This window comes from Telmatherina bonti (genome assembly GCF_933228915.1).
Source record: "Telmatherina bonti genome assembly, chromosome: 11".
Classification (NCBI taxonomy): domain Eukaryota; kingdom Metazoa; phylum Chordata; class Actinopteri; order Atheriniformes; family Telmatherinidae; genus Telmatherina; species Telmatherina bonti.
In genome coordinates, this window is record NC_136629.1 from 14938068 (window position 1) to 14958920 (window position 20853).

The 20853-nt window shown below is 40.0% G+C and overlaps 1 protein-coding gene across 1 annotated transcript in view; it reads left to right on the forward strand.

Moving 5' to 3' along the window:
- b3gat2 (beta-1,3-glucuronyltransferase 2 (glucuronosyltransferase S)) overlaps positions 1-20853 on the forward strand; it is a gene marked incomplete at both ends in the record, with an annotated part of 83591 nt that overhangs the window by 39242 nt on the left and 23496 nt on the right. The window contains one exon of the mRNA XM_079248944.1: positions 1443-1587. Coding sequence (XP_079105070.1) covers positions 1443-1587 — 145 coding nt within the window. The remainder of the gene's footprint in view (positions 1-1442; positions 1588-20853) is intronic.

Sequence of the window (20853 nt, forward strand, 5' to 3'; positions counted from 1 at the left end):
AGTTTTAAGGCAGAGCTGGGAAGTCCGTGTGAAGTGTTAGCTAACATTAGCCAGCACAAACGCACTGAAACCTTCAACCCTAAAGCTGCAGTTCAGAAAAACATCCAACATATATAAATATTAAACAAATAGAAGATAAAATCGAAAATTAAACTCATCTCAAGTGTAATTAATTTAATTGAGAGCAAGCTGATGAAAAAGGGTTCTTTGATTCCACTAAAAATGATGTGATGTTTTTCATGGTAATCACTAGTGACTTACAGCATGATCAGATTATAGCTTACATCACATCTCTGTCAACAACTCTGCTGGACAGGCTCAGTGCGTATGCTGCTGGAGGCAGACATCATTTAATTAGGCCGTCAATTGCAGATTGACTGTTCACCCACGTCTTTAATGCCTTACCATTTCTCTGAATAGACTGGATGAAACCACCACAGACTGGTCTGCCATTAGTGCTTGCAATTCAGAAAGTTTGAAATTCTTACACTATTTCTGTTGATATAAAACTTTTGGGATATTTTTTATTCCTCTTCTGGAAATATTACACACACTTACACTGCTCTTGCACGAGGCCAAGTCCCCTCGGATTGCTTGGGAATTTGCACAGAGCTGTAAATCCTGGGCATACATAGTGCTGTATGTACAGTCGGCTCCCTGCTGCTTTAAAAGTGACAGCTCAGCGTGATGTCTGAGCGCAGAAATGCAGTGTCGCTTGCTGATTCGGTTTTGTTCTGTTGCTTTGTCATGAGCGACTGGCTGGAGGCTGCTAGAGTGAGCAATGAGTTGCAGTGTCGGAACGATCAGGCTTCAGGGTGGTGAGCGTTGGAAAAAAGAGCAACACAGAGACACACGAGCACTCACAAAGACACTGATATGTCTTTGGTATCAGAGAAAAACATCCATTCCTCATTTCTAGACTTTTATTTCCTTCTTTCTTCCCGTCTCATTTCCAGTTGTTCTGTGTGTGTGCAGGATTTATTTAATGTACAAATGGAAGCCAGCTCTGCTCTGCAGGTTCATTTAGTGTCATATTCGGTCAGAGAACAAAGACTCTTAGTGCTTTTCACCAACACATCAGATTAAATGAAAATATATCTCATCATTTGTGCAAAAGAATGCACAAGCAACTAATCACTGGTCTTGTCTCTGTCTCTGTCTCTGGGTCTTTACTGTCCCCTCAGGTTGGATGTACCTGGTTTGGTTTTACAGAACAATGTTAAGGAATGAGATTAATTTGGATCAGCAAACTGTTTGGTCTCCTTCTACTGCCACCACAAACCAGCCCCAGAGAGGAACAGGTTACAGGAGATCCACCTCATGCAGTTTTTAAAAAACCTGTCAAAACATCAGATAAATTATATTTGCAGACCACTCACTCAGTGAAGATAGATGTGTGCAGCAACTCAGGCTTAATCCCATTTCCTTTTTCATCCCTGCAGATGCGAAGCACTCGAGGGGTCTCTGTTTGGCCTGTGGGATTTGTGGGTGGCCGAACATATGAGCGTCCCGTGGTGTCTGAAGGTAAAGTTGTGGGCTGGTACACCGGCTGGAGACCGGACAGACCCTTCGCCACTGACATGGCAGGTAAGAGGCTATTTAAAGAGCTCATCAAGCATGTTATTTGGGCTTATTTCAAACTCATTAACACCTTCTAAGAGTAGGGATGGGCATTGAAATTTAGCCTTGGCTAAAATGCTGCAGTGTGTGCCATCATTCATGGAGCATACTTGTCCCTATCAAATAATAATAAAATAAAATAAATAAAGTATTCTGTACAGGAGATATATGGTGTACAGAAGATCTTTGCACAAGCTGGGAAACTAATTTGGCTGCGACAATATGCATTTGTCCCGATTCATCGATTCCAATTTTTTTGGGTGCCAATTCTATTTAAATTTTAAAGTCTTCGATATTGCTGATTTTTGTAAATTTAAAAAAAAATGTACAAAACTTTTTTTTGCTTGTCATTTTTCTTGATTTCAATTAGGGAAAAACAACACAGTCGCCAGACCATCATTTTGCTGCTATAATGCCCAAGAAGACAAGTAAAAAGATCAATTAAAACAATCAAAATTACAAAAAATTTATAATGAATTACTTTATTTATTTTTAAAAATGATTTTTTTTTTTAACAAAAAATTTATTTTAAAATTGTGAAGCATAAATTCCCAATATTCAATTTTTCGATTAGATTTTTCCACCCCTAGAAACTAACATGTAGCATACCTGCGCGATGAAGGGAATCTCAACTAAAAGACTCCACCATGGCACTGTCATCCATATCAAACACAATTCACACCCCAAGCAGTTTTATGGGAATGTAACATAGACAGGAGAACTGCTGTCCACTTTAGAGCTTCAGCTAAATTCTCCACTTTAAAGGGACACCGTGTTACTTTAGGCCCAAACATTAGCCTAATGTGAGAAATAATGGATGGCTTCTGAGTTCAATATACAGTGCTTGAAGTGTGTTTGTGCTCTGAGGAGGCTTCTCAGAAAGCAGACATTGTTATGCTGTAGAAGTGGCTCCATATCTGATGGATCATGTGACCTGGAGCGCTTTGCTTTACAGCTCTACATCTATAAAATCAGAGGATTCTGATTTGTGCTACTTTTTCCTCCTCTTTGAATGAAAGGTGAAAACAGTGTCTGAGGAGTCCAGAAAGGGATCGCTCCAGTCGAGGACACAAGTCGACCTTGGTAAAAAAGTCACTCTTTGGAGTCTGATGGAAGAACAGTGTGGATGCAAAACCAACTCTCTGTTTGCCTCTGGACTGCTTTTTGTGCGAATGTGATTCCAAAAGACAGATGGAGACTTTTATTTTGCAAGTGTTGTGTAGTTTGTGGGGAGTTCCAGGTTTTGTGCCCCTTGTGCCCAAAAGTTACACGGTATCCCTTTAAGCTGCTAATGCTACGAATCTGCCATTGGAAGGAATGGAGGTCCTGGTTGTTTCCATGAAGGTGAAAGAGGTTTTAAAGTGAAATATTTACCCTTCCTTTGTTATGCTATCTTAGGAGTCACTTCTTTGTGGATCCTCATGGTGTTTCTAAGGTAAATTTGGGGTCTATCCCTCCATTGTCCAGACTCTGACCATTGATTGAGGTGTCCATTATCAATATCTGCCAATGTATTCCTGAGGTATTAAGCTTTGTTAAAACATCTGGAAAACTGTTGAGGTTCACTTCATTAAATTCTACTTTTACACATTTACTTGTGAGACTTCACTTTCCTCTTTCCAAGATCAGGGATGCCCAGTTTGGTCCGACGAGGACAGCAGTCCTGCAGGTTTTCGATCACTCCCTCTTCCAAGATATTTAACTCAAACTAAATCCCTCCAACAGCTTATGAAGTTCTGCATAATGACTCATTAATTTGAGTCAAGTGTGTTGGAGCAGGGAGACAGTGAAAACCCGCAGTACTGTGGCCCTGGTTGAGCCAAACTGAGGAGCCCTGTCCTAGATGAACTGGGGTCCGATCCTCTGGTTTTCACTAAACATAATATAGTTTTCTTTTAGGAGTAAATAATCATTTATTTTTCTACTGTGTTCCAGTTGAATATACTCTCAGACAGTAAGACATATCTTCAGTCTGACACTTCCGGAGTAATCTCACATGTCTCAGCCTTCTTTTTAGACCAAGATTAAACACACAGCCGCAGTAGTTGTGAAGGTAGACTTGATTTATTTTTATCATGACATTTTAGACAGGAGGCAGAAAAACAAGCCTCGTGATGGAGATGTTGAATCTGAATAAGTCCCCCTTCCATAATGAGCGACTCACTTTTGTTGGCCATCTTTTTTCTGAGCTAAAACACCAGAACTTCCCATCTGACTGAGCTTCACTAGTCTAGCTGATTTTAGCTGCATTCATATTTCAGCCTTTTGGTCAGATCCTACCAATGTCAAGAACTTTTCATGAAGAGTTCAAACTCTGCCCCAAAACAACACATGTGGTCAGCTAACGAATCGCTTCTTTGCTAATTTAGCACTATGTGCTTCTCTTACAGGGTAAGATATGTCATTGTAAGTGTAGAACAATGTCACAAGAGTTTGCACGGCCTCTGGCTCATGAGCGAGAGCTAATTTCAGCTGAGCAATCTTGCTCCCTCAAATCTTCATGTTGAGTTTTCTTCTTAGTAAGAAACTGAACCCGTGATTTACCCTGAAGCTCCATCAGTGCTTATGTATGCAGTCAGCCAGCACTGTGATATACGAGGGTGCATATGGAGGACCAGGAGGGTCTTTGAAGTAGCAACACATCTAGAACTGCATTAACTGTAAATTAAGTACTTTTATTAAAATTATTGATCAATCTCAAACTAATTTTCAAATAAACGTACTCAAGACAGCGTTTGACCCAAACTGGAGTCAGTGAAGGCACCTCACCTGGTTTGCTTGAGAGTTTACCAGCCTGTTTTATGGTTTCATACAGCAAATTGTTCAGTGATTCCAATGAAAGTTATTTCAAATTTATGGAAATGAATCAGCCTGAATCATCTCTACCACTTGATTTGGGAATGTAATGCCAAAAATTAGTTTATTTCAGTAAAGGTGCACTTTTTTTTAACATTTCACCATTGTTATTGTATTATAAAGTGTCATGCAACCATTTATGAAAAAAATATTGTCACTATAACTGTCCAGAGGAAAAGAGATGGATATTTCTATGAATAATATTTTCAGATGTGTACAGTGTGTCTCTGTAATAGCAAGACTGAGTGAAGAAATGAAGGTTTTAAATTCCAAGTTTTGCCAAAACCCCCAAAGATCGTATTGATTTCTTTATTGATCACGTTGTAATGTTTTGGCCTGTTTGCTTCCTTCTGGATAGAAAACAAACAGAAAATCTTACCCTGTGCTCTTGAATCTCCGGGTGTTTGCTCTGATCCCATAGCTTTGCAGCTGAGCTTCTGTTGCTTTTGCGGATTAATTTCCCATAAAAATGAGATCCGATATTTCCTGTTCAATATTTTGACTTCCCACACAAAGGAGCTGCTGTGTGTTTGACTGGTGCTTATTTCTGAGATAGATCAGCTTACAGGCAAAGTCAAGTTGAGTAGATCACCTCTGAGATTTGACGGATGAGCAGACTCAAAGTCAGGAAGTCGAACTGGAGGTCAAAACAGACAAATAAAAACTGGATGTGCTGCTGGGTGATTAAAGCTGTTTGCCAACATCAGATCATTTTTCTGACCAGTTACCCTGACTGGTCAGAATGGTGCTAACAGAAAGTAACATAGGAACTCAGTGATACCAGAAGCAGTTTTACTGAGGTTGGAAGCTGACCATTTCCAATGAACATGTCGATTTGAGTTGTTGAGTTGTTTCACTGCATCCCCAGAAAAGTACATCAATCAGAAAAATGCAAGGGGATGCAGCATGGAGATAAGAAGCCATTGTAATGGCTTTTGTATTTGTTCAGTCAGAATATCATACACAATAGAAACACACATTCAATCTTTCCCATTAAATCTAACTGGAAAGCGGTTCTAACCCTTTGAGCGATGGTGTATGTGTTATCTGTCAAGCCAAAATTTGATGACATTTTATTTTTTCTGCTTACTTTCCAATCCATCAGTAACTCAGTCCTTGTCTCATGTCTGACTGAATGACAAGTGACAATGTTCAGTCAAGCAGAATTTACTCTTATGTGCTGCAGAATCCTGTGACTCAATGAAATCATAATACATCCAACTATGATTTACTTCTTTATTCTGTGACTCGCACCGTGTGACTTGTAAATGATGACTGAAGTGGCAGAGCAGGAGAGGAGGAGCTTTGTCTTTAAAAGCAGTCAAATCTGTTGCTTTGCATGTCTTGAAGCCAAGGAAGGCTACTGGTGCGTCTTTGCTGGCACCAGGTTGGTCCCATTTTGCCTTCAGAGCTGCGTCGGAGATTTTGCTCCATATTGAAGCATCAAAGTTGCTGCAGATTTGTCGGCTTCACATCCATGAGAATCTCCTGTTCCACCACATCCCAAAGCTGCGGTTGGACTGAGATCTGGTGACTGTGGAGGCCCTTGGAGGACAGTGAACTCACCGTCATGTTGGAGAAAGCAGTTGGATGAGAGCTTTGTGACATGTTGCATCATCCTGCTGGAAGTTTCCATCAGAAGATGCTACACTGTGCTCATAAAGGGATAGACATGGTCAGCAGCATCACTCAGGTAGGCAGTGGGGGTTCAACCATGTCATGTTGATACTAAGGGACTCAAATTCAATTCAGCTTTTTTTGTATAGCGCCACTTCACAACAATGTTGTTACAGGACACTTTACATACACACCATTTCAAGCCACTTCATACATAGACTATAATAGAAACCAAGTGATTGCATCGAGTCATGACTTCAATCCAATCCCCCATCCTGAGCTGCACGCAGCGACAGTGGGAAGGAAAAAACTCCCTTTTAACAGGAAGAAAACCTCCAGCAGAACCCGGCTCAGGGAGGGCAGCCATCTGCCTCGACTGGTTGGGGTGGAGACGACAGGAAAGACAGACCAACATGTACAACTGCTTTTATTTAGGAAGACCTGCGGAAAAAAAGGAGAAATAAGTTAGAGACGACAACATAGGCATATATTTATACATTTATACTTTAGAGAAATGGAGCAAGGTACTTCTCCATGTTCTTGTCTGAGACTAGGCAGGATGGATCATGATTTCATGAATGTGGAACGGAAAGGGAGACTCATCAGACCAACAACATTTTTCCACCCTCCATTGTCCTGTTCTGGTGAGTCTCTCTGAAATACAGCCTCAGTTTCCTGTTGCTGACAGGAATGGCTTCTGGTGTGGTCTTCTGATGCTATCAACCATCTACGTCAACGTTGGACGTGTTGTGTGTTCAGAGATGCTCTTCTGCATATCTTGGGTGGGACCAGAGGTTCCTGTAGTTCCAGTTCTCAGTTTGAACTTCAGTAAAGTCGTTCTGACGTAACTCAAATACGAGAAATTCTCTGGCAACCGCCCAGTGTTGTGGTGGGAGCAGGAGAGGTGTCGTTCACTGGTTTCCCAACAATCAGCAGGGAGGCAGGATGGTTGCTGCGCAGGGGCGCATCAGTGTATTTTCCCCCTATGGGAAAATACGGAACATTTACGGGAAAATGAAAATACTGGAGGAGGTCGGGAAACGGGAGAAAATACGGAAGTTTCCCGGGCAAAACGGGAGGTATGACAGCTGTGTGTACTGATCATGTCTGCATGCCTAAATACTTTGAGTTGCTTTCTTTGGCGGATTACTTATGTTAAGATATATGAAACTAATTGTCCAGTAGTTTAAGTCTGCACCCCATGGATCCTGGAAGCAATTTAATCCCTGCTGATAAACACACTTCTAATGTGATGTCTGGAAAAGGGCAAGTACAGGAAATTACAACAACACGTATCAATAATCTGAGAATCAGAGCGCTCCACGATGTTTCAGTGCAGTAATTTGATTGGGAAGACAAGTGAGTTTTCAAACATGAACGCTGAAATTTGCTTATTATCCTCCTCATGAAAGCAAAAGACCAAAGCTGACATCCTCATCAATCCCAGCACATCTTCATGTCTCCTGTGTAAAAATACACTCAGCACCCACACTCCCTCTGACCTGAGAGAAAATAATTCATCACACTGACCAAATAATAACACCCTGTCAGTCACCACAGACTGCTTCTCTTCCCACACACACACTCTGCGTTCAGACTGTGGAATAAAGCTTTTGTTGGAAAGTAATATCAAATATGGAGAGAAATGAGGCGGCAGCCGCAGTGGTGGATGCAAACGATTACATGCTTGTCCCAAACACATATGTCAACACAAAGAGCACACATCTGCCCTCGGGACTAGTTTTAATTAAACCATGATAACAGGAACGAGCCTCCCTTTTTACTTCTTTTTTTCTCCACCTCTTTTTGTTCTTTTTGCTCCACCTCAGCCAATATCTTATTCTCCCATCTTCCTTTAAACCCTAATCTCAAGCACAAACACAGTTTCACACGCACTGTAATTATCGGCCTTTCTTTTACGCTGCTCGATATAATTACACTGTCAATTTGCCACGCAAAGATTTACTGCTGTGCCTTTATTAAGAGGCCTTTTTTTGCTCTAAACTTTGCAAAGACAACAATGGCTGCACAGAGCAAACAGTCCAAACTTTATTCACTCTTAAATTATTATTCATAGGATTTACAATGGGGCATCTGTAGAGAGCTCAGTGTGTGCCTGTGTGTGTGTCTTTATAGTATTGTGTGATACAGCAGTGTATTGTTAGAAGAAACTAAAGCCTCCCACCTACCGCTCTGTCGCATTTAGCCAGACACAATGGAGCTCAGACAATGATGGTGTGAGTATATTTGATTATGCACATGTGAGCATTCACGAACATGATGGGAGAGAGAAGCTAACGCACACCTGGCAGCACTTGAACTGGGGGAAGTGGAGGAGCTCGTATGTTTCGGGACAGAAACATGAACACATACATGCAATTATACAAAAGCACATTGCAGCTACAAATGAGGTGGATGAGCGTGCACGCAGAGGATAGGAAAATACAAGGTGCATACAGGCACAGACACGGCAACATGAAGGAGGTTGTGCCTTTGTTCAAGTGGTACTTGTGTCTTGGGAGTGCTCTTTGAGATAGAGACATGAAAGTGTTTAACCTCCAGTAACCTCAGTGTTTATACCCTGCTGCTGAGAAGGTGTGCAGACAGTATGGTAGCGACTGTAGGAGGAGCTGAAAGCCTCCATCCTGCACTGATGGACTACAGTTAGAACTGAACCAAACAGATTAACTCAGTAAAATATATATATAAGATAAGAGAGATCACACTCACCTGCCACTGTACCAATTGTTAACACCAAGCCAATATGGCAGCAATTCAATGTCATGTAGACACAGTGAAGATGACTTGCTGAAGTTCAAACTGAGCATCAGAATGAGGAATAAAGAGGATTTAAGTGACTCTGAACATGGGATGGTTGTTGGTCTAAGTGCTTTAGAAACTGATGATCTGCTGGGATTTTAACACACAACCATCTCTAGAGTTCACAGAGAATGGTCTGAAGAAGAGAAAGTATCCAGTCAGCAGCAGTTGTCTGGACCACAATGCCTTAAAGGAGAATAAACAGACTGGTTGGAGATTATAGAAAGGAAGTCAAACATGCACTGGTCCAAACCAAAATTTGCAGCATTTCTAAACACAAAACGTGCCAAGCTTGAAGCAGATGGTCTGCAGCAGCAGAAGATCACGCTGGTCCTGTCAGGGAAGAACAGCAGGGTTAAGTCTACAGTTTTCATTGTCAGTTTTACATTCTCAGGTGGAAAAAGACATATTTGTAACATGCTAGCGCTGCTATCGCTACTGTGAAACAACAACACAATCTACTTATAGGTTCAGACATGCTGAGCTTCCAAGTACCAGGCAGCATGGTGGTTGTACTGGGTAGCACTGTGGCCTCACAGCAAGCTGGTTGCTGGTTCAAGCCTGGGCTTGGGGTACTCTCTGGGTACCTTGGTTCCTCCACCCACAAGACATGCATGTTTGATTTATTGTTCACCTATCTAATGTAAATTTCTTTGGATAGAAGTGTATTCCATATGAATTGAGTGTTGCATTCAGGGTTCATGCTACAGTACGTATTTCCTTAATTAGTGTAAATTTCTGAAGACTTTTTGCCTGTGTTTTGGCAGATTCATAGGCTGGACCACATGGGCCGCATTTAGCCTGCTGGCCACCATTTGATAAAGGCCTAGTCTGTTCTGACTAAAAATTTTAAGTTTTTCTTTTCTTTTTTTTTCTTTCAGTTTTGCAGATCTGTTTTGGATCATTGTCCTCCTTCACAGCCAAGTTTTTGGCAAAGTTCTAGCTGTGGGAGACATGGTTTTAAATTGACTGAAATACTTTTAATTGAGCTTAGTTTATGGTTGATGCAGTAACTGCAAGGTGTCCAGGTCCTCTTCCAGCAAAACAAGCTGAAAAATCACCAGCGCTCCACCGCCGTGTTGGAGGTGTTTGTGTTGATAGGCTGTATTTCTTTCTGTAATCATGCAGCAGTGGATTTTAGCCAAACATTAACGTTATCTCTTCTGTCCAAAGTACATTATTCCATAAATCTTGTAGTTTGTTTGAATGCAGTTCTGCAAACCTAAGCTGTCCTAACAACCCTTCCCAATGAGCCAGACATGTTTGTCTTTTTGTGGCAGCACTATCAGGAACTTTTATGTTAGATTTAATCCATCTAACATTTTTGTCAGCATTGCACTTGACCTTGGAGGGAATTTGCTGGGACATCCATTTCTGGGAAGATTGGCAGCTAGCTTGAATGTACCAGCACAGACTCTTTTTCTCTGGATGATGAAATTGTTTAGAAAATGGCCTTCCGAGATTGATGGGTAGCAACAATAGCTGATGTCTTCCCTCTTTGACATGGTGTCAGCAGAGCTGCACACCAAAAACCTGCCAAATCTTCTGCTTTTATAAACGTGCTCACACAAGCTGATGACCTTCGCCATTAGGGATGGATGGTTACTACTTCTCCTCTTGACTCACTGGAAAGCCGCATCAATGAGCAGTTCATAAAAACTTTTTATCATCTTTTAATTTAAAAGGTTTTATTTGTGTTATCAATGGGCAGAGACACAGTTTAATATGATTCAGTGTAGACTTTGGTAGACGGCGTTAGAAAGATTAAACGGTGCAAGAGGGGAACCAGGTGTTTGTCGCTCGTCTTTGGGGATATTTACTCATTTCACAGTTATTTACTGTAAGCAGAAAATGGATTTTAATTTCATGGATTGACAGTCTGAGCAGACTTAACTAAAACCAGAGCAAAATAAAGCTGCTGGTGCTGAAAGACGAGTGGGACAGTGGTGGGACATGAATAAAGACCACATCAGCACTCTTCTCTTTCTAAGACTCCTGAAGATGGATATAACCTCAGGGTCTGCAAAGTGAAGCCAGCATGGAAGTGCCTCCGGCCAGGCGTCCACATGGGGGTTACACTGTATTGAACTGGTTTTAATGAGGAGAGAGCATGCGTAGCAGCAGTATGACTCAAAGAAATAATACTGTAGCCACCATCTTGCTTCAGGACGCTACTGGCGAATGGTGACCCAATCACATGGGTGCATTTCGTCACTCGCGCAAATCTGAAAACGAGAAGTACTTCAAATTATGTCTGACTATCCAGAGCTGTAGCTTAGAAGTAGATGTTTCTATCTCAGCTTCTTGTTGCTGTCAGCTCTGTGTGTCAGCTTGCTTCTGTGGAAGCACTGGGAGGCACATGGAAGCTCTTCATTCCCAGTTCTCTGCCAGCAATTTCAGATCAAGAAATATTCTATGTGGACACTTAAAAAGGGGGTTGTGTTAAAAGCCAGCAGGGGGTTGCTGAAAGATGAAAATGAAAGTTGTAAATAACTAATGAGAAAAAATTGTTTCCTACTTACTCAGTAATCTCAACTGACTCTTTTGTGATTGATGAGCTACTATCATATTTGTGAGATTTGTGTTCCTGGTTCTTGGCTATATGTAGCCCCTTGTTTGGCTCGTTTATGAAGAATTAAGATGGTGACAGCCAAACCCCAGCACGCATGCCAAGTGTCCTTGGGGAAGATATTGCTTCTGATGTGTTTATCATTGTAAAATAAAATGTGTTTATGATGGGTAAAGACACTCCATACATCTCCTACAAGTGCTGTTTGAGCATATGTGCGACTGTGTGGATGAAGCTCGTCGAATTTAGGCCAGAGAAGTGTTATAAATATACATCTATCTAACAGTTAATGAGGGTCAAGTATTCTTTTGGTTTCAGTTCAGCTTTTCTATTTCTACAATCATATGGAATAAACATTTATAGAGTTAGAAACAGTTCTCTACATTTACTCTGATCTGTCCTCATCACAGATTTTATGTTAGAGGTATACAGAGCTCCTGTTCCTTTTCTACAGTCAAATAGTTCAAATAGGCATATGTTTTACTAGTAACTGATTAATTACAACAAATAAATGTATTTTATTTTATTTTATTTTATTTATTTATTTTTATTTTATTCTCTCCTTCACTGTCCAGTTAATAATCCCTTCTTAAGACCCACCTATTTTCACTGGCATTTTACCCAGAATGACTTTGCTTTTATTGCTTTTATTATTTATTTGTTTCATTGTTTTTATATTTTATGGTTTTAAACTTTACAGTTTTATTGTTTTCTGTTTTATTGTTTTATGTTTTAATATGTTAATTATGTTATGTTTAGCACTTTGTTAGCAGTGGCTGTCAGAAAGTGCTTTAAGAATAAAGTTGGTCTGGCTTGGCTGGGCTTGGCTTCAAGGCAGAAGGTATTTTTTTGGCAGCATTTGTTTTACTGTCTATTTATCTGCAACATAACGCAGATGGTTAAAGGTGGATTTTCGTGAAATTGTATGGAAATCTCAGAAAACAGAATAAGAGACAAATAAATTACTCCAGATCACCGTCTGGATGCATTAATTTATATTAAAGGATTCTTCACGAGTGGGAAACTGGGATGATTTTGCTGCGATGGACTGGTGACCTCTCCAGGATGTACCCTGCTTCATGGCCAGTGATTGCTGGGACTCCAGCTTCCCCACAAACCTGAATTGGACTGAAAATGGATGGATGGATGGATGGATGGATATATATATATATACATATATATGTATATATGTATGTATATATATATATATATATATATATATATATATATATATATATATATATATATATATATATATATAAGGATGGATGGATGGATGTGTGTGTACGTATGTATGTATGAATGGATAGATAGATAGATAGATAGATAGATAGATAGATAGATAGATAGATAGATAGATAGATAGATAGATAGATAGATAGATAGATAGATAGATAGATAGATAGATAGATAGATAGATGATTTTGCCATTCCATCTTCTAACTAACTAAATAGATAAAAATACAAGATGAATCATGGTTGATGTTAAAAAAAAACAACTAACCGAGATTGTCATTATTAGAAAAACTAACCCTTCAATAACTTCAAAGTGTGTAAGGCGTGTGTTTCCAGGGTGGAGGATTCTAAATAAGATGTGGCATCTATCCTGATGATGGAAAGAGATAGTGATGTTAGTTGGAAGTCTGCATAAATCTGTTAGCATGAGGCTGCTAACTGGGTGGGCAGTCAAGGTTTTCCTCAGGAGAGTGACCATATGGCTTGACAGAGGTTTGTGCTCTCTGAGTGCTTCCAGTTTATTTTTATTTTAGTTGTTTGGGAATCTTTTGAAATCCTGAATCCTCTAGTTGTTGAGAAGAAACATTTGCATTTTGGTTAAAAACAAGTCCGTCTTTGTTAATGGGTTGTCAATAATTAACCAGCATTGTCCTCTGGGAGTGGTGGAGCTTGGCCACAGTAAGTGGTTTCTTGGACTCTGATTGGCCTTTTTCTGCCTGTTTGTTTCCTGCATTTGTCTGTTGTTGCTGAATGATGCTTGTTGCCATGGTGATTTTCACAACGCACATCCTTGCTGTGGTCACCTGTCAATCATAAATCATTGGCTCCCAACACGTTGCTCACATGATTTGCAGTAACTCTTGTCAATATTAAAAACAAGTGCAAATCTTTTCCAACTACTGCGACACACACTGTGTTTTGAGTAGAGATTACTCAAGTGGATGTCAAGAGCTGCATAAGCAGTTCATTCATGTTTGGCTGATGATTTTGGTCCCACAGTGTTGTGCTTGCTGATTGTGCTTATATTTATAGAGACCAGCTGAATGGCATTTGCTCTGGAAATCAGCTCTCTTGTATTTTGTATCGGCCTCTGAATTGATAATGAACCACAGAGTGATGGGCATCTCTGCAGGCGCAGGCACAGAAGAGAGAAAGAGGACTGGGAAGAAAACACTGGCTTTTGCTTGCATGTAACTCTAGAGGATGACGCAATGGTCACATGGATGTATAAGGCTATCAGCGTTTCAGGTTGCACAACAATACGATAAATAAGTAAAGCTCTTGAGGCTTTAAATGTTTTTATTCTTTAATCTGAATCAGGTGTATAAACTGTTCATATGATTATATGTTTAAAAACAAACACATAAAGTCCAAAGATCTGATAGAAAGGATTGGCAAATACTACAAGTACAAGCAGTTTCAGTTCAGTTCAGCTTTATTTATACAGCAACAATTCACAACAAAGTCATCTCAAGACATTTCACAAGAAGTCAAATTTAGTCCAATTTATTGTATTTATTTGAGATCCAATTATAACAATTTAATGAAATGATCCACATTAGTCCAGTTTGTAATATTTGTGTTCATATAAACCAATTCATAAGAATAATAAGATACCGAACTAAGGAAACCAATGGATTGCATCACTTCTCTTTCATGGATTCAGACCTCCATCCTGCTCGAAGGAGACAGAGGAGGGTAAATCTCCCCTTAAACAGAAAAGAACATTTCCATCAGAACCAGAACCAGCACCAGGACAGGAAAGAGGGGTCAACAAGGACCATAGTTCTCTAAGCCAGTAATACCTGCTGTAAAAGGAAACTAGAAACACAAATTAATGACTATGAGTCATTTATTTACATGGAGGAAAAAGCAGAGATAAATGGAGTGTTCAGTGCATCGTGTCCTCCGGCAGTCCACAGAGGCATGACTCAGCAGAACTAAAGGGATGGATAAGGATCATCAAGCCCTGACAATAAACGTTCTCACAAAGGTGATCTGAAAGGTAGAGAAGGTTTCTGCCTCCTGAACCCAAACTGGGAGTTGGTTCCACTGAAGCTTCTGCCTCCCATTTTACTTTTACAACCTCCAGGAACCACCAGTAAAGCTGCAGTCTGAGAAGAAAGCAGACCTGCATTCTGCTTTGTCATGAATATCTGAATATCTGAGATCTTTAACCCCTTATGCTTAGCCATTTTTAATGGAAACTACTTTGTTTTTAAGTCCTAAAAAGATTTTACTGGACTGTTGCTGCAGCATCATCTGCTCCTGGAGTACTGGATGGCTTCCTCGGTACATTGCATTTGCGACTTGTCAGAAATAAGTGTTAACTGGATTTACATTTCTGATTGTAGCCTGGAGTGAAAACATAATTCACATCTCAAGAATCTCAGCTTTACAATGGAGGATAGCGAGTCGGCACTTAGAAGGGAGACTGCGTAAAATACATATTTATTTGTCACATCCCACCCACAGGGCGTCTGGTACCCACATGTTAAAATCCAACATAGCTTGTTCACTGGAAGCTTCATATGTGACTGTAAGAATTTAAATTCTATCTAGATTTAACAGGAAGGTAATGAAGAAAAGCTAAAACTGCTGATTCTCATCAGAAACCTCTGCAGATTTTCGGATTGGAACATTTCTGCAACAGAACAATGATCAGGAAAGGCAGTCGTAGTGAGAGCTCCCTTCTCCTCCTCTCTTCTTCCTCTTGTTCAGCGTTTGCTGCTGCTTTATTCTTTTTATCGAGGCAATCAGGCAGGAGTTTATTGCTAACGTTGCTGAACTGGTGCACCAACTTTCAGCCTTGCATGGTGACATTTTGGGGAGAGAAAAACTGGCAGGACAGCTGATGAGATGATGAACTTAGCCACATTAAGTGTGTGTTATCATTCCTATTAGACTTTTTATCACATGAAGATGTCATGGCCCATGAGGAGGAACGCTGCTGAGCAGATTTAGATTCCAGAGAGCTGCGCTCTTACATCCATGTACGGTCGAGTGTCAGATCGACCCGGCAGAACCGTGTGATCCTGTCAGCCTACAGGTAGGCAGCTATGCAGAACATGAGACATTTTCTGCCCAAAGTTTCATGAAGTAAAGTTAAATGTTGATATTTTATAGGTCTGGAATATCTCAGCCATCCCTGAGTGCAGTAGTGCCAGCTTCGGACGGCTTTATTAAAAAAAGAACAACTCAATACGTTAAGTTTTTGCACGGTGGGAGGACAGACCGACATTAAAAGGCAGTTTGCAGTAGTCTCCAGTTTTCCACATGTAATCACTGCATATGACTCCACTTATATTGCTGTAAGGCCTCTATCGTGTTTGTAACTAAAAACCTGCTTTCTATTCACACGCAAGTCACATGTGGCTCTAACTGTCCTGATGTTATGTTTTCCTGTGTCCTTTGTTCCTGGTTTCCTGTTTCATTTGTAGGTTGTTCCAGTTTTGCCTTGGTCTGTGTTCGGTAGTTCACCTTTGTTCATTCAGTTAATTTGTTTCACCTGTGCCTCGTTGTGTTCTGTGTATTTGTACCCCTCAGTTTTTGTCTTGAGTTGCTGGTTCATTGGGTGTGTTAGTTCCCTGTGTTCTGTTGGATTGGATTAAAGCCATCGTCAATCTGCATCCCTGTCCCATCGTCTCTGCGTTTGGGTCCACTCCTTCACTGCTGTCCTGACACTAACATGTAACATCTCTGGATCATGTATCATTCTCACACACACTCTGAGATCATAAATCTTCACCAGTAAGTGGACATTGAAAACTATAATTAATATTTAAGTTGGAAATGTGTGTTTGTTGCTGTGAGTGTCCAGATATGTCACGATTCTGTTGCGCTCAGTGGATCCAGTGTTCTTCATTCAATCTGTCCCTACTCTTTAGACTTAGTGATGCAGGGTAAACAGCGTCAGCGCGTCACTGGATATGTATTTGTGTTTACCTCACAAGCAATAGCTCTGGGCGTATCGGCTGCTTTGGCTGCTACGGTACATGTAAGTGGGGCATCTGACATGTGGGCAGCTGTTAATGATGTGTAGACTACGCTCACTTGGAGCGTAGTCTACACATCAGTGTGTAAAAGGAGGTTAATGATGCAAACACACACTTGTGTTTTACGCTTTTGTAATCATGCTTCGACTCTGTGCAAGAAGACCTTAATCAACCAGCCCCTAACGGTGCAATCCAGGGGTCTGCATGCTGATATAATTACAATTTGTGTGCAAAAACTGGGTTCTGTCTTGACTAAATTCATCTTAACAAGCAGCAAAACTAGTCGTGCTAGTTTAGGAAAGTAGCCGAGCTTTGCCGGAGGCTCATCCACGTCTTTATGTGAGTCCAAGCTGTTTTAACCAGTTAGTTAGTCTTTAGTAGTTTCTGTGTGAACAGAATAACACAACAGAAAACAGGGAGGTTTAGCCAATGAACAAGACACTGCTTCAGTGCCTCCGTTTCTGAATGATCAGTCTGAGAAAAACAGTCGTTCTCATTTTACCTGCTAAATCATAGAAACACCAAACGCATGATGCATTTTCCAGCTGGCCTCCTCCTGTAGCAGACACCGCGCCATGTAGGTCAGATGCTATTGGTCAGGAGTAAAATGGGATGAAGATGGTTCAAAGTCTGGACAGTAGTCTCTCGGGCAAACATGGCTCAGATAAGCGGTGATCTTCATTTCATCGAGGCTGACTGCAGGTTTAGAGATGCCTATCTCGTAATTGCTCTGGTATCTATCTGCTCCACCTGAACTGCATTTATCCCTGCGATACGCCTGCAGGATCGCAGTAATCAGCCCGACACCAGCCTCACCTCATAACTCCGTCGAGGTCACACCGGTTTTATAGATTTGACCACTTGTATAAAATGAATGTCTTGGAGAGAGAATCTGCTTGTGCTGGTTGAGTAAAGAGAAGATCTCCAAACTGAGATAAATCCTAATTGTTGTATCAGAGTGTATTATAGTGTCTGTATGCATGCAGCAATCCAGGACATTTAAACCTACAGGGAGAGCGAAAGCCATTTGTATGCCTGCGGTTTATTTTTCCCGTGCTGTGGCAGGAAGTTCAGTCGGTGTGCTGCTGTGTATTCTGCAGCCGTGTGGCGCTTCTTCAGGACAGCAGCATGCAGATAAATGTGCAGCAGAGGCGAGGGGAAGAGGACTATGCATTAGTACGGGTGAATTCCCACACTAATACACCACAACATGCCACCCACTAATGTTTTGCATCAATAAATATTTAGCAATTACGATTTGATACCTTTTGCACAGATGATCACAGGAATTATCTGCCTACAGATAATTCAGGCTCTGAATCCGACTTTTCCACATCAGACGAAATACACCGAGACTGTAGTTTTGCTGCTCTAAACAAGCTGTTAAGGAGTGTATTAATTTCTAATCGAAAAATTGAAAATCTGGATTTTTTTGCTTCACAATTTTAAAATCGATTTTTTTTGTTCAAAAATCTTTTTTTTTTTTTTTCAAATAAATACAGTATATGTAAATTTTTAAAAAAAATTGCATGTCTTTTTTTTTGTTTGTTTGTTTTTAATTGATCTCTTAAATTGTCTTCTTGGGTATTATAGCAGCAGAATGATGGTCTGGCTACTGTGTTGTTTTTCCCAATTAAAATGAAGAAAAATAAATTTAAAAAAAAAAGTTTTATACATTTTTTTTTTTTTTTTTTGCTTTTACTCTACAAAAATTAGCAATATCGTAGAATTGTGAGAATCGCAATTTAAATCGAATCGGCAGCCAAAAAATTCTGAATCGAATCAGGACAAAAGCATATCGTCACAGCCCTATTATTCATATAAACTTGTTTGCTACGTTTACTTAAAAAAGTCACTGTTGTGTTTCGTTTCTTTCCTTGGAGTTATTTCATATCGGTAAGAGGGTCAGATAATCCTCATCGGCCTAAATTACACTTGTGTTGAGGTGAAACCTGTTTGGAAAGCTTCTTGGTTTTCAGTGTGCCACCTGCTTGATCGGGCCTCTTGATTGATGATGACTCTGGGGCCAAACAGGTAGACTGAGATCATTGCACTCTGGTGTACTACTACTTTTAACTACTTTAACTACATTTAACTTCTTATGTAACTTGTGAAAGTAATTGAGAAGGCACCAGATCTTATTTAAGGTTTATCTTTCATTTAACTTCATTAGTTTGGACTATTTTGTTTAAAGCTGTTACATAGAAAAATCCATAAATGACCGGTTGTAAGTCTTTTATTTTAATATAATTTATGATTTTATTATGATTTTATTTGTATTTTCTTTTATGCTTTTTTTCTGTAAGTCTTTTAATGTGTCATGTAAAGCACTTTGAATTGTCTTGTACAAGGTGCTATACAAATAAACTTGCATGCCAAATAATATTTAAAAAAAAAAACCCTAGAGGGCTAAAAACTGTTGCAGGCCACCGAGGAGAGCAGTGGGTAACACGGCTCATTTAGTAACAATGAAACGTTCTACTGGGGAGACATTCTGGCATTTACACTGTTATAACTCTGATACTTCCCACCAAGCAGCCCATAATGACAGCAGCAGCCCTTTCCCAGTAGGACACCTGTGGATTTTTCCGAATGGTTTGAGGGGGCCAGCAAAGAGGGGTTCATCCAGCCTCCAAACTCTAATTCAGCGGTATCTGTGGAAAACAATTCCCTGAGAAGCTACAAACAAGCCCAGTTCCAGACTCACCAGGGTCCTCGTCTACGTAATTCCATTGTAGAAACTGGTATAAATGTCATCCTACAAATTAAAAGTTAAAACATTGTAAACACAAAAACATCTGAACATGTTAAACAGTGTGCAGGCCAGTTATACACATGTGGTTATACTGTAAAAACCAAGCAATTCTGTGAACTTAAGATAAAGCAACTTTAACTGTGTTAACTCAGCCAGGTTGTATGAAACTAAATCATACAGGCAAAGCTGAAAAAGTCACTTTATCCTTCATAACTCAGCATGGCATACATGTCTCAGTTTCTGACACACTTTGCATCATTTTATGGTGCAAACTGCTCAAAATCCTGTGTAACACAATGAGATTTTTTTTTTAATTCAGCCCTTTAATGAACATCAAAAAGTGAAAGATTACACTATAAAAATCTTTTACATATCATATGGTAATAAATGATGAATATTTAAAAAAAGAAAAAAAATGTTACTTATATATTTTACATTTTGGTAAAGGGGGAAATAGAGACCTCATTATCAAAGAAACTAGACTTATCTGATCATTTAAAGTTGTTTAAAGTTGTCTCATTTAAAATGAATTTCATGGCAAAGCGTATTTGTAAACCTGACATGTTATTTTCTCACTTTTTTTAAACTCTGTTTGCTAACTGTAACGTTGTAAAGGGTTTTTACAACGAGGGCATGAGCTGCTGATTCATGTCACATGCTCCAATTCACCTGCTCAATTCATAGTTATTAGAGAGGATATGGCCCAAAACCCATTTTCCATGAATTGTTAAAAATTTTAGATTTTTTTTTAGTAATTTTTGAGAAAAAATCATCACACAACAGGGTAACAGTATATCTAAAATATGTGGTTGTAATGGAAGTCAATGAAACCAAATCGGTTCCGAAGGTGAGGGAAGTTTGTATTGTGCATATTCATTCATTCATTCATTCATTTTCCGAACCGCTTATTCCAATTCAGGGTCACGGGGAAGCTGGAGCCTATCCCAGCTGGCTTTGGGCGACAGGCAGGGTACACCCTGGACAGCTCGCCAGTCCATCGCAGGGCATTGTGCATATTCTATACATTTAAAAAAAAAAAGGTGACAGTTTTTAGATTTGAAGGATTTAATCCATCTCGTTGGTAAATGGCTGCATGCAACACATGCAAACGCTTTAAAACCTGAGTTTCATTCATCGTCCAGAAGACTGTAAGGATCTAGCCAGAGTGCACCCGGTTTGAGGCACGGAGGTAAAATCACATGCATTTATATCTAGTAGAATATATTATTGTAATGTCCTGCTTTCCAGTGTTCCCAAAGAGTTTTCTGTCCTTCAATTACTCCAGAAATCAGCTGCAGGTGTTCAGATGAGGACCAGAATGATGGGAACACATCACACCATGTTCAAATGCGCTGCATCAGCTTAATAGTCTGGATCCTTCTTTT